The 12,037-nt window shown below is 55.1% G+C and overlaps 1 protein-coding gene and 1 non-coding gene across 2 annotated transcripts; both read left to right on the top strand.

Moving 5' to 3' along the window:
• Positions 1–936: 936 nt before the first annotated feature.
• On the top strand, positions 937–10,466 carry AP2M1 (adaptor related protein complex 2 subunit mu 1). The gene is made up of 11 exons (XM_062210538.1): positions 937–1,042; positions 2,950–3,066; positions 4,807–5,072; positions 5,795–5,877; positions 6,430–6,565; positions 6,666–6,807; positions 7,257–7,376; positions 7,463–7,598; positions 7,699–7,796; positions 8,247–8,358; positions 9,853–10,466. The coding sequence occupies exons 2-11, from the start codon at positions 2,993–2,995 to the stop codon at positions 9,985–9,987; spliced, it is 1,302 nt and encodes a 433-aa protein (XP_062066522.1). The 5' UTR covers positions 937–1,042; positions 2,950–2,992; the 3' UTR covers positions 9,988–10,466.
• On the top strand, positions 9,018–9,181 carry LOC133753058 (U1 spliceosomal RNA). Its single transcript, XR_009865025.1, has one exon. It is a non-coding gene; the product is annotated as a U1 spliceosomal RNA (small nuclear RNA).
• Positions 10,467–12,037: the final 1,571 nt, after the last annotated feature.

Consider the following 12,037-nt stretch of genomic DNA (forward strand, 5'->3'; position numbering starts at 1 on the left):
GGAGGCCAGATCTTCACCTACTACATACTGTCTGGCAAGAGACTGCTAGAGACAGTAAGGTTTACAACCAGGTTTGCCCCTCCTTCCCATGACAAGCTGAGTCCTCCCAAGGAAGTCATCAGAGTATCTGTCTACAGAGAGAGAAGAACTCTGTTTCTTCCAGTCCTTTAAGCACCAGGCAGGCCTTTCATATTTGAAGGCTGGCTCCACTTCTTCCTTTCACCTTAGATGTGAAGATTAATTCTGCATCCTTTGGCCAACTAAGTTCAACTTGCCAGCATTTTCTAGGAAATGTATGCCTGTCACTAGAAGGTGCACACACACAACACTGGCACCCTCATGAAAAGCTTTAGCTAATAGCTTTCAGGTTTGCCTCCCACCTCCTGCCCTTCTGATCCCTAGAGAATGAGACTCATGTCTGGAACAGATATATAAGAAGAGCTTGGGGGAATCAGGTGGTGTTAGAAAACAATAAATTCAGCACAGACACTTCTGCCATGTTGCATGTTTGTGCAGAGTAAGCACAGCCAGTCCTCGGACTCTGGAGACAGAGAATGTCCTGCAGCAACCTCTGGCTTAACAGATGGGACCCGACAAACTAATCCTCTGAGACGCTTCAAAACACTGAAATAGGAACGGGGGACAACAAAGACTACAATCCCCAGAATGCTCAGTAAGGAAAATGAAGTGGGTGGGGCCGCACGTGCCGGGATATGTTGGGAAGGCTAAGGCCACGCTTCCCAACCCCGCCCCTCGGCCATACACACCCGCCCCAAGACGGGGGGGGGGCGGTCTCAAAGGCAATCGGTAGTTGTAGTCTTTCGAAACCTGTTGGCGTTTAAAAATCGCCGGTGAGGGGCCTGACGGGATTTGTAGTCTACGCAGGAGGCGGAGGAGAGCGCGCACGCGCAGCCGAGGCCGGGGCGGGGCCGCGGCACTGCGGTGAAAGCCGAGGCAGCGGGCAGGCGAGCAGGGGGCGGGCGGACATCTTGGGATCCGAAGAGTGGCCGGGCCGGCCGAGCCCTCGGGCCGCGGACGCCAGGTGAGCGGGGGACTTGGCATTTTGGGGTGGGGGACGATGCCATGGGTCGCCCACCCCGCCTCCCAGCGTTGCCTTTCCCTGCGCGGGGTAGAAAGCTGCCCACACCCGGGAGTGGCCTCAGCCTTCAGACCCGGGAGGGAGCTGACGGCGGGGCGGGGGCGCCCGGGGCGCGGTTGCAGGAAGGGCGGGGAACGGCGCCCTCCACCTGAACCGCCGGGCGCCTCTCGTGATGGGGGAGACTCCCTGGAATCCCCCCGCAGCAGGGCCGCCGCGCGGGCCTCCTCGCTGGGATCGTGACAACCCCCCGAAGCTTTCGGCGCCGCCGCCTCGGCGTGGGGACAGCTGCCCCGTCTCCCGGGGCCCGGACACCCCCTGTGTCTTCTCCTTGGACTGTGACAGGTCTCACAGCGGGCAGCACCCCGTCCACTCAGCTCAGTGACACTCGGTGGCACCATGTCTTCCCGCGATGTCGCTTCCTTGGGGCGAAAAGCCCCACACTCCTTCAGGCCTCTGCACATGAACCCCAAAGCAGGCTCCGTCTCCCCCAGCTTTCCCTCTTCACCGCTGTCACTCTTCCCTCCCGGTTCTCCCTCCCCGACGCCGTCACCCTGACCTTTTCCGTGCTGGAAACGCTCTCCTTTAGCTGCCCCCACCGGGGCTGCTGCAGGTTCACCTGAGTAGCCGCTGGCTGCTGCCACCTTCAGTGAAATGTGCCGTGGAGTCCAGGGCCCCACCTCTGGTTCTGTGGCGCCCTGAGCTACCTACAACTTGATACCTATGGCCTTGGTTCTATGCCCAGGGCTCTACCTCCATTTTGCATTTCTTTCCCTAGCCTCAACGGGGCTGAGGGATGGCGTTGTCGGCACCTTTGGAGACAACTCACTGGCCTGGGAGACCTTGATCTCACAGTAAAAGCCTTTATTTTCCCGTTTATTAAATTCTGCTGACCGACTCCCTGTGAAATTAATGCCAGGGCTGATCCAGGAAATCTAGAACCAAATTAACCCCTTTTCTCCAACAGTGTCTATTAGTTTGACCTACATAGTTTGGATAATTCGGGCATTCCGACATGCTTGCCTCTTGCTTGTAGGTGCTCTGGCCAGAAGGGAGCTACTTGGTGCATCTGGAATCACAGTTCCAGCTGGAAGGATCTAGGAACCCATTCCCCCTGCCCAGTCTTTATTTTTATTGCACTTGGGGCCTTTTGAAAGAGGGGGTGGGTGTTAGAAATAACTGTAAATGGCAGCTTGGGTCATTGGCCGTAGTCTGCCAGCACCTTTCTCCTCTGTTCTTTGCCTGCTTATCTGATTGCCTGGGAGAAGTTGGAGCCACACTCCCAGGTCCTTGTCAGGGCCTGAGGCCTTCTTTCTCTCCTCCCACTCCCACCCTGCACAGCCTTTCCTGGAATGTTTAGGCTTCTGAGGGTTCAGGCCCTGCTGCCTTCCCAAAGGCTGGAAGGAGCCTGAGAGAGGGCGCCTCAGGCCGGAACCAGCTGGAGTGATTGCTGCCGCCAGCCAGCCATTCCTGCAGCCGCAGGCGGGCCTTCTCAGTGACTCACTGGCATTAGCTGGAGTGAGAGTCTGTACTAGAGGGGGTTGGAAAGGACCCTTGCTGAGCTCAGCGCTGTGGAGGGGGAGGTGGGAGCTACTCTGGCTCAGCCCCAGAAAAGGGAGGGTCAGTGGCCTTAGACTCCTGGGCCCAAGTCTCTCCTGTTTTTCCCCCATCTAGAGTGGAATAAACAGGAACTGGAGCCTGGCTGAGGGGAGGGGCGTGCCTGGGAGGGCCACAGGGTCACTTGCTAGAGGGTTGAGTCAGGAAAAAAGCCAAGCCAGTGATCTGTGCAGCCCCACAGGGGCTGTTGGCCAGGCTTCTGAGGTCTTCCCTCGCCCCACCCCTGCCTGTCCTAGGTCTGTTCTCAGAGCGATGGGCCGCCGAGACTGAGCTGCCGCCATGATCGGAGGCTTATTCATCTATAATCACAAGGGGGAGGTGCTCATCTCCCGGGTCTACCGAGATGACATCGGGTGAGTGCCCTGGCTGAGCCAGCTGTGCCCCTGCCACCACAGCCCTCCAGCCCCAGCATGCAGGACCAGGTGTGTGCCATCCAGAGGCTTGACTTGGGCCGCTCCGTCCCCTTGCTGCATCCTGGAAGCTCAGCTGCTATAGCCCGGGTCCCAGCAGGTCTGACATCCAGCTTGCTGGCCGCTAAGTGGGACCTGAGCAGTGGCGTGGCTCCCGTAGCCCTTCCTCCTCCCATTTCCCCTGGTTACGAGCCTGGTTGTAGGAGACCTCCCAGGCAGGCAGATTCCTCCCTTAGGGAAGTGGAGTTAGTGACCAGGCTGCAGGTACTCATCGTTCTGTGTCTTGCTCTCAAAAGCTCTCATGCTGAGCTCGCCTGCACTGGATTCTCTTGAAAGCCTCTCCAGGCTGCCGACTGCTCTCCCACTCCCTTTCTTAGGAGGTGTCAGGCTGCTGATTCAGCTGCTTTCTGTTCCTCCGGAAGAGAGGTTGTGAGCAAACTTGAGGCACTTCCAGGCCATTGCGGGAAGGGCAGGGCGGCCACGCTCTCCTTTCTGGTCCATAAGGGAAGACTCAGAGCCGCTCCATGTCCTGGGACCCTTAGAACCTGCAGTGCCACAGCCTTACTTCTCATTCTGCCCCACCCTGCATGACACTGTCCTTTCCCGGCTGAGGGGCCCTCTCCCCGCCTCAGCAGCTCTGATGAGATTATGTTGCTCTTGTTCCTGCTACCCTGAGAGCAGGGACTTCCTCAAAGAGCTTGAGATAAATAGTCAGGAAAAATGGGCCTGTGGCAGTGCCCGGCTTCTTGGCTCCCTGGCTGATGGGCTGGCCTGGCCTTTGTGGCTGTTTGCCCCTTACTGGTGGCGCGGCATGAGCTAGACTTGGGGACAACACCTGGCCTGTCTGACCTGGCTGGCTGGACCTGGCCAAGCCGGGGCAAGGGCACACACGACCTTGCATGCCTTGCTGTGCTCTTATCCCTTGCCTGTCTTGTCCACTGCCACCTCCTGGTGTGTGCCGTCCTCCCGGTGTGTCGTGTGTTTAACCCTCTCTCTCGTTGCTGTCACTCTCCTCTTCTTGCTGGCGTCATTTCTCTCATCCCATCTCATTGGCTGCCGTAGCAATAGGTAAGGGGCCTGTCAAGCTGCTGCCCAGGTACAGGTGGGTGGGGGAACCTTGCCCACCCCACCCCCACCCCTGTAGTCCTTCATTCCTTGAACTTGTCCTGGAGTTGGATCCCAGACAAGAACGGGTGGCACAGCTCCATGGTCCCATGGTACTTCTCCCGCGGCAGGGCAGAGCCTTCTCCGAACTCACGCTTTGTGTAACTTCTAGAGGCGTCAGCCTTGCCCACTGCAGGGGCTGCTAGTGGGAGGACTAGAGAAGAAGCAGGCTCTCATTCTCTCCTGCCCTGGAACTTACCAGGACGCTAGAGGCGGCAGCTGGTTATAGGTGGGAAATTGGAAGCAGGCCTAGCAGTCAGGGACATGGCTGCCCAATCTGAAGTGCTTTAGTTTATTAAGCTTATGTCTGCCTTCCCGCACTGCCTCTTCACTTCCCTGTTTCTCATGGTCTTTGGCCCAGCTCAGGCCACCTCCTGTGCCCCACTGGTTCCCTGCTGGTGTAGGCTTTGGCTATAGACTGTGTGCCAGACTTCAGCTGTGAGGAGGGTAGGGCTCTCAGCAGCTGTGGTTGGTCCCTGAGGTTTGCCTGAGCAATCCCTGTGCACCCTTTTCCCTCAGGAGGAATGCAGTGGATGCCTTCCGGGTCAATGTTATCCACGCCCGGCAACAGGTGCGCAGCCCCGTCACCAACATTGCTCGCACCAGCTTCTTCCATGTTAAGCGGTCCAACATCTGGCTGGCAGCTGTCACCAAGCAGAATGTCAACGCTGCCATGGTCTTCGAATTCCTCTATAAGATGTGTGACGTAATGGCTGCCTACTTTGGCAAGATCAGCGAAGAAAACATCAAGAACAATTTTGTGCTCATATACGAGCTGCTGGATGGTAAGGCCAGTGGGGCTGTGGGCCTACAGTGGGGATGAATCTGACTGGGCCCAGCCTGGCAGCGGGAGCTGAGCGGAAGCTGCAGTGCATGCTGAACTTTCTTTCTGGAGTGTCTGCTCTCTTGGGCTGGGATTAGGCCAGTTCAAATCCAGGCCTAAAGGCTGCCCTGAAGTGGAACACAGAAGTAGGCCAGCAGGTGGGGGCTGGGGAAGTTTCAGCTGGAGCGTGACTCTGGCTTCCGTGCCTGGACCTCCCGTGTCCTTCCTCTTCCTTCCTTGGCGGTTTGCACCTTCGTTCACCGTCCTCCCAGCTTTCCATCTCGGCAGCTGCTTCAGAGCCTGGGAAAGCGCGAGGTGTTACAGGCCCCTTGGGGTGCACTGCTACCTTTGTTTTCTGAAAGGTGTGCTCTGCGCATGAGCCCTCCCACTTTCCTATCATCTGTTTTCTAAAGAAAACAAGGTCTCAGCCTTTTGACCTCTGACCCACTGGGCTCGTGACACTTCTGCCGATTTCTTTACTTGAAAAAAATCAAACACTGTCATGTTTTCTTACAAAGCACAGATCCCAGGGTAAATGCTACAAAGCTGAAGGGAGGCTGCTGTGAATGATTCTCCAGGGTCTTTGCCAGCTTTGCTGGCCAGACGTGTCCAGGCCAGGGGAGGGACTAGAATGAAGGCACCTTCCCCTCTGTCCAGGGCTTTATGGTTCCCTTCCTTTTGCAGAGATCCTGGACTTTGGCTACCCACAGAACTCTGAGACAGGCGCTCTGAAAACCTTCATCACCCAGCAGGGCATCAAGAGTCAGGTACTCATATTGTACAACCACTGTTGGGGTGGAACCCAACCTCCCTTCATGCCAGCTGGCCCCAGCCTTGTCCGAGCTGACTCATGAGTCCGCCCTTGACAGGAAGTACTGGCTTGAGCCTCCTGCCGTGACTGCAATCCTATTTTGTCCACGTGGCCCTCCCCACCGCCCAGGCAGGAGCAGCTGATTCAGCATCTCTGTTACCGGGAATACATCTCAAGCAGTTTCTTTCTGCACTGGGGGCAAGGGGTGGGCTGTCTAGAGGAGCATGCTTGGGCCTACTTCTAGGATCCAGGCCTCATAGCCTTCTCCTTCTTTTCTGCCTCTCCTGCGGCTTCGTGTGGGCACCTTGTTGGTCCTGCGGCCTACAGCATCAGGTAAGCCGTCCTGTAAGCGTCCACCCTTGCAGCTTTGCGCTGTTTCTGCAGGCCTTGCACCATGCAGCAGGTGGAGACTGGAAGGGAGGAGGGAGGAGGCTGCAGTGGGGACCCAGACAGGAGGATTAAAAGGAGAGAGGAGTGAGACCTCTGCTGCATCTCTGCCCCCACTTAGACAAAAGAAGAACAGTCCCAGATCACCAGCCAGGTGACTGGGCAGATCGGCTGGCGGCGAGAAGGCATCAAGTATCGCCGGAATGAGCTCTTCTTGGATGTGCTAGAGAGTGTGAACCTACTGATGTCCCCACAGGGTGAGGGCCCTCTTGTGGGACAGCCAAAGGGGGGCCCAGGGCAGGATGCAGAGCCTGCCTGCTTGACTCAGCCGCTCCCTTTTATCTGTTTGGTCACCAGGGCAGGTGCTGAGTGCCCATGTGTCCGGCCGGGTGGTGATGAAGAGCTACCTGAGTGGCATGCCCGAGTGCAAGTTTGGGATGAATGACAAGATTGTAATTGAAAAGCAAGGCAAAGGCACAGCTGATGAAACAAGCAAGAGGTGTCTGATTCAGGGGAGCAGTGGGAAAGGGCAGGCCTTAGAGGGCTCAGTGGGGCCTGGGGAAGGTCTTTCTGAACTTCATTTCTGTTGTAATCCTACTGTCTTCCCAAGGGTGTGCTTGGCTAGTTGCTCTTGACACCAGTTCTAAGAGCAATGAGAGATGAGGGGTTTGTCTACCCTGGTCTCGTCAGAGGACAAGCCCTTTGGTGGGTCTTCAGGACCAAGCTTGCACGTGCCGATGCCTCTGCCCGGTGTGCCTGAAACACCCGAGTCCTGAGCAGCAGCATCTTGAGGGGAGGGGCGTGCAAAGCTCCCACTCATTCCACACTCAGGCAGGAGGCTGCATTTGGGCAGCTTTCCATAGTCTGTGGTGTCAGCCTTGGGTGGTTCCCCAGCATGACACCTGCCGTTCTCCTGGGCCAATGAGATTTCTTTTGCCCCAACTACAGCGGGAAGCAATCAATTGCCATTGATGACTGCACCTTCCACCAGTGTGTGCGACTCAGCAAGTTTGATTCTGAACGCAGCATCAGCTTCATCCCACCAGATGGAGAGTTTGAGCTCATGAGGTGCCACTGGGGTGCTCCTGACAGAGTGGGGACAAGGAGGGAAGGGAACAGCTCTCTGGTGCCAACCTTGATCCCTCTCCCCAAAGGTATCGCACCACCAAGGACATCATCCTTCCTTTCCGGGTGATTCCGCTGGTACGGGAAGTGGGACGCACCAAACTGGAGGTAAAGGTGGTCATCAAGTCCAACTTCAAGCCCTCACTGCTGGCTCAGAAAATTGAGGTGAGGGCAGGGAGCTTGGGGAGGAGGAACTTGGCTCCATGAATAAAGGCAGCTGATGTCAAGGCCTGACCCAGCTCCCTGACAGATACATCCCTTTCAGGTGCGGATTCCAACCCCACTGAACACAAGCGGTGTGCAGGTGATCTGCATGAAGGGGAAGGCCAAGTATAAGGCCAGTGAGAACGCCATCGTATGGAAGTGAGTCTTCATGAGGTCCCAGCAGGGATCAAGATGCCATGATGTACTCTCTTGTTAGCTTTTGCCTCTCATGCTTTCCAGTGTGTGGGGGGGAGGGTGAAAAGTGTGCCTATTTGCATCCCAGGAGCTTCTGCTTGTGCTGTCGGTCCTTGCATCCATTGTGTATCCCATGCCTACACTTGGTTGTGCGTACACTTTTCAAGATGCTTTAATGTTTCTCCGCTTGCCCCTGTCATCTCTGTGAAACAGAGCAGAGGATATCATACACGTGTATTTAAGCAGGACCTGCAGCCATAGTGCTAAAGGAGTAACAGATGCAAGGTTCCATAGTGGCTCTCAGGGTCCTTCTGCAAGCTCCTAGACTCTCTTCCTGCTTGAAATGAATAACCGCCCTTGAAATTCTTCCAAGCTACCATGGGCACTTGCTGCCCATCATCTCTGTGTTCCCAGGATCAAGCGCATGGCAGGCATGAAGGAATCGCAGATCAGCGCAGAGATTGAGCTTTTGCCCACCAATGACAAGAAAAAATGGGCCCGACCTCCTATTTCCATGAATTTTGAGGTATGGCAGAGGAGGGACCTACAGCCATGGCAAGGTGTGCTGGGAAAACTTGTTTATTTATTTGAAAAGTAGTGTGCCAGAGAGAGGTGGGTGGGGAGGTGGGGCTTGGATCCAGAGTGAGATAGCTTCCATCTGCTGGTTCACTTTCCAAATGGTTATGATAGCCAGGTCTGGACCAGGTTAAAGCCAGGAGCCCAGAACTCTATCCTAGTGTCTCGTATGGGTGGCAGGGGACCAAGTAGTTGGCCCATCATGTGCTGCCTTCGCAGGCACATTAGCAGGAAGCTGGATTAGAAGTGGAACAGCTGGCCAGTGCCGCCGCTCACTAGGCTAATCCTCCACCTTGCGGCGCTGGCACACCGGGTTCTAGTCCCGGTTGGGGCACCGGATTCTGTCCCGGTTGCCCCTCTTCCAGGCCAGCTCTCTGCTGTGGCCAGGGAGTGCAGTGGAGGATGGCCCAAGTGCTTGGGCCCTGCACCCCATGGGAGACCAGGAGAAGCACCTGGCTCCTGCCATCAGATCAGCGCAGTGCGCCGGCCGCAGTGCGCCAATCGCGGCGGCCATTGGAGGGTGAACCAACAGCAAAAAGGAAGACCTTTCTCTCTGTCTCTCTCTCTCACTGTCCACTCTGCCTGTCAAAAAAAAAAAAAAAAAAAAAAAAACTTACCTGGCAGGGGAGATACCATGATCACGAAGGTGGTTTTCCCAGGGCGAGGCTTATCCATTGCACTCCGGATGTGCTGACCTCTGCGATTTCCCCAAATGCGGGAAACTCGACTGCATAATTTGTGGTAGTGGGGGACTGCATTCGCGCTCTCTCCTGCTTAAAAAAAAAAAAAGTGGAACAGCTGGCACTTCAGTCTAGGATGCTCGCATCACAGGTGGCAGCTTTAACCCACCATGCCACAGTGTCAGCTCCAGATCTTGGAAATCATTCTGATCTACCTCTGTGCCTTAGGGCTGAGGAAAGTGAGGCCTAGGAAGAGGAAGTGACTAATTCATAAACCTACTTCTTCTGTCTTCAAACCTCTTAATAGAAAATGTTATTGAACTGAGAAAAGTCTTTGACTTCTCTTAGCTTGTAAAACAATTCTTTTGGGAAAATTTTGATCATCTGAATGCCAGGTAAGACACCAAGTTTACCTACAGACAGGCTAGTGAGCTGACTTTGCCTTGAAGTTGGTAATACGGAGCAGCGGAAGTGTGTTCTAAAGCAGTTCTTTGGTCACTGTCTCCTGCTGACTAAAGGAATTGATTCAGGTTATCACAGGCCTGACTTCAAACCCAAAATGCCTGCTAGTTACTCTTGGGATACACTTTCTTCTTTGGTACCTCATGTGGGCTCCTCACCCCTGGTTTCCTGCAGCTTTCAAGATCCAGTCATTTCCATACCTATAGCAGAGATGAGGGAGGGAAGCCAGGGCTATGGAGCTTCCCAGAGGAGAGCAGCGGTGAGAGGAGGGCCACATTCCTAACTGGAACTTACCTGCACAGGTGCCATTTGCGCCTTCTGGCCTCAAGGTGCGCTACTTGAAGGTGTTTGAACCGAAGCTGAACTACAGCGACCACGATGTCATCAAATGGGTGCGCTACATTGGCCGCAGCGGCATTTACGAGACCCGCTGCTAGTTGCCTGTGGCAGCTAGCCCACTCACCTGCCCACCCTCTGCCACGGGTCCGGATGCCCCCGGCCACCACACATCAGTGTCTCCTCCCTCCCTCCTGCTTTGCTGCCTTCCCTTTGCACCAGCCCCCGAGTCTAGGTCTGGACCAACCACGTGCGAGCTGGACAGGTGGAGCAGTCCCTGGGCTCCCTGGGCAGGGTGGTTTCTGGGGCTCTTGCTCTTCCATCCGTCCGTCTGTCCTGGTCTGTGTGCCAGGCTCTTTGAGTTCTGTGACCAAAGCCAGGTGGGCCCTCTCTCCTCCCAAACCCTGTGGCCATACCTCTGGAGTGGGAGGGTTGGCTGCCCCTCACCTCGGAGCTCCCCCAAAGGCCAGTAACGGATTCCCAGCCCTCAGTCCCTACTCTGCTTTGGGATAGTGTGAGCTTCATTTTGTACACGTGTGACTTCGTCCAGTTATAAACCCAATAAACTCTGTAGAGCGGAGTTGGCCAAGTGTTGACACGGGAGGGGAGCTGGTGGGATTTTTCATACTGCATGCTTTGAGTACAGTTTTGAATTTTCTATTCTGTAGGCTCTCAAAGCTCTTCCCCCCTTTTGTCCCAATGGATAGGCCTCTTCTGGGCCTGCGAAAGCCTAGGTCTCCTGATTTCTCCAACAGAAAATAGCCTCAAGGCCATGCCACCCCCAGGTCCCTAACTCTGAGTCAGGTATTATCTAATTAGCATAGATAAGCAAGGTTAACTTTTGACCTGCAGCCTTCCTGAGAGACCCCTCTTAATTTCAGCCTTGCCAGTTTCCCCAGGCTTTGGTGCCTTGGTGGGTGGAGGGTAAGGAAAGATTGGATTCTGGAGGGGGTGGGGGGCACCACTGGGGACTCCGACCCGCTTCTCAGGAAACTTCCTGGATACTGTCACCATTCCACAGAGCTATGTGGTGAGCAAGTCTCTGAAGGAACTGCCCATATCCTGCCAGTGTATTAGGGAAGATAAGAGTTGATTTCGCCTCCACAATTTCCCTTCCGGCTTTTTTAAACAAAATTTGAGAACATTTCAAACATTTCAAAAGTAGGGTAACACATGCACCCTCATATACCATCATCCAATTTCAACAATGATTAACTCACGGCCAATTCCTAGTATCACATCCTATCTGTGCTCATTTAATCCAGATATCCTATGAAAATTTCCACAACATCCATCTGGATCCAAACAGGATCCACTGTGGTTGGTTAACCCACCTGAAACGTTTTACACTCCATACCTTTCCCTCCGCTCTTGCAGTTTTATAAAGAAACGAGTTCTGTAGTTTCCCCATCAGAATTTGCCTGTTGGGTCTCCTGCCAATATATCCCCCATTACCTTTATTTCCTATAAAATGGTTACTTGATCTAGAGGCTCAGTTAACACGGGGTTTGGGCAGTGGTTAATCCAGACGGGTAATTATGTAATGTCGGGTCCTAGTTTTAAAGCCAGGTCACAATATTCACATTAAATACAACGCAGTAGCCTCATTTGGAGGGAAAATCCCTCGCTTTTACCTGAGGGAATCCTTGAAAGTAAACAGCCTTTCCCTGTAACTTAACAGGCTCTGGTGCACAGAAGTCAGTCCTGGGACGCAGCTAGGGACCAAGTACCAATGAGTTTATCCGGGCTGTGATCTGGTTTTCTCGCTTTAGGCGGTGGGGGAAGTTGCGCCCTGGGGCGGTGAAGAACTGAATGGGCAAGGTTCGCCAAGGGTCGGCTGAACCCTGAGGCCGTGGGAAAGGACTGGGGGTGCTGGCCAGCCGGCTGACGCAAACTGCAGGGCCTGAGGCCCCGGACCACGCCGGCGGACGCACGGAACGGAGCCGGGGGCTTCTGAGTTCAGAAAGCAGCGTGAGTCAGCAACGCTCACAAAACGGGTCGGTCCAGGCACGCAGTGGCAGACGCGCCCTGCGGGAGCACATAAAACCGAGCAAAGATGCGTCCTTATCAGCCGCCCTTCTCTCGGGAGGCGCCCACCAGCCGGAGCGGCGAAGCCTCGCGCCCTGATAACCCTCGCGCGCGCCTGTCCCG

Source organism: Lepus europaeus, chromosome 2 (assembly GCF_033115175.1).
Source record: "Lepus europaeus isolate LE1 chromosome 2, mLepTim1.pri, whole genome shotgun sequence".
Taxonomy (NCBI): Eukaryota; Metazoa; Chordata; class Mammalia; order Lagomorpha; family Leporidae; genus Lepus; species Lepus europaeus.

What these genes read in the sequence shown, in the direction of transcription:
- AP2M1 (XM_062210538.1), top strand. Translation starts at nt 2,993, where the DNA reads ATGATCGGAGGCTTATTCATCTATAATCACAAGGGGGAGGTGCTCATC. An exon ending in CATATACGAGCTGCTGGATG is followed by an intron (nt 5,073 to 5,794) that starts GTAAGGCCAGTG and finishes TTCCTTTTGCAG; the next exon opens with AGATCCTGGACTTTGGCTAC. An exon ending in TGCTGGCTCAGAAAATTGAG is followed by an intron (nt 7,599 to 7,698) that starts GTGAGGGCAGGG and finishes CATCCCTTTCAG; the next exon opens with GTGCGGATTCCAACCCCACT.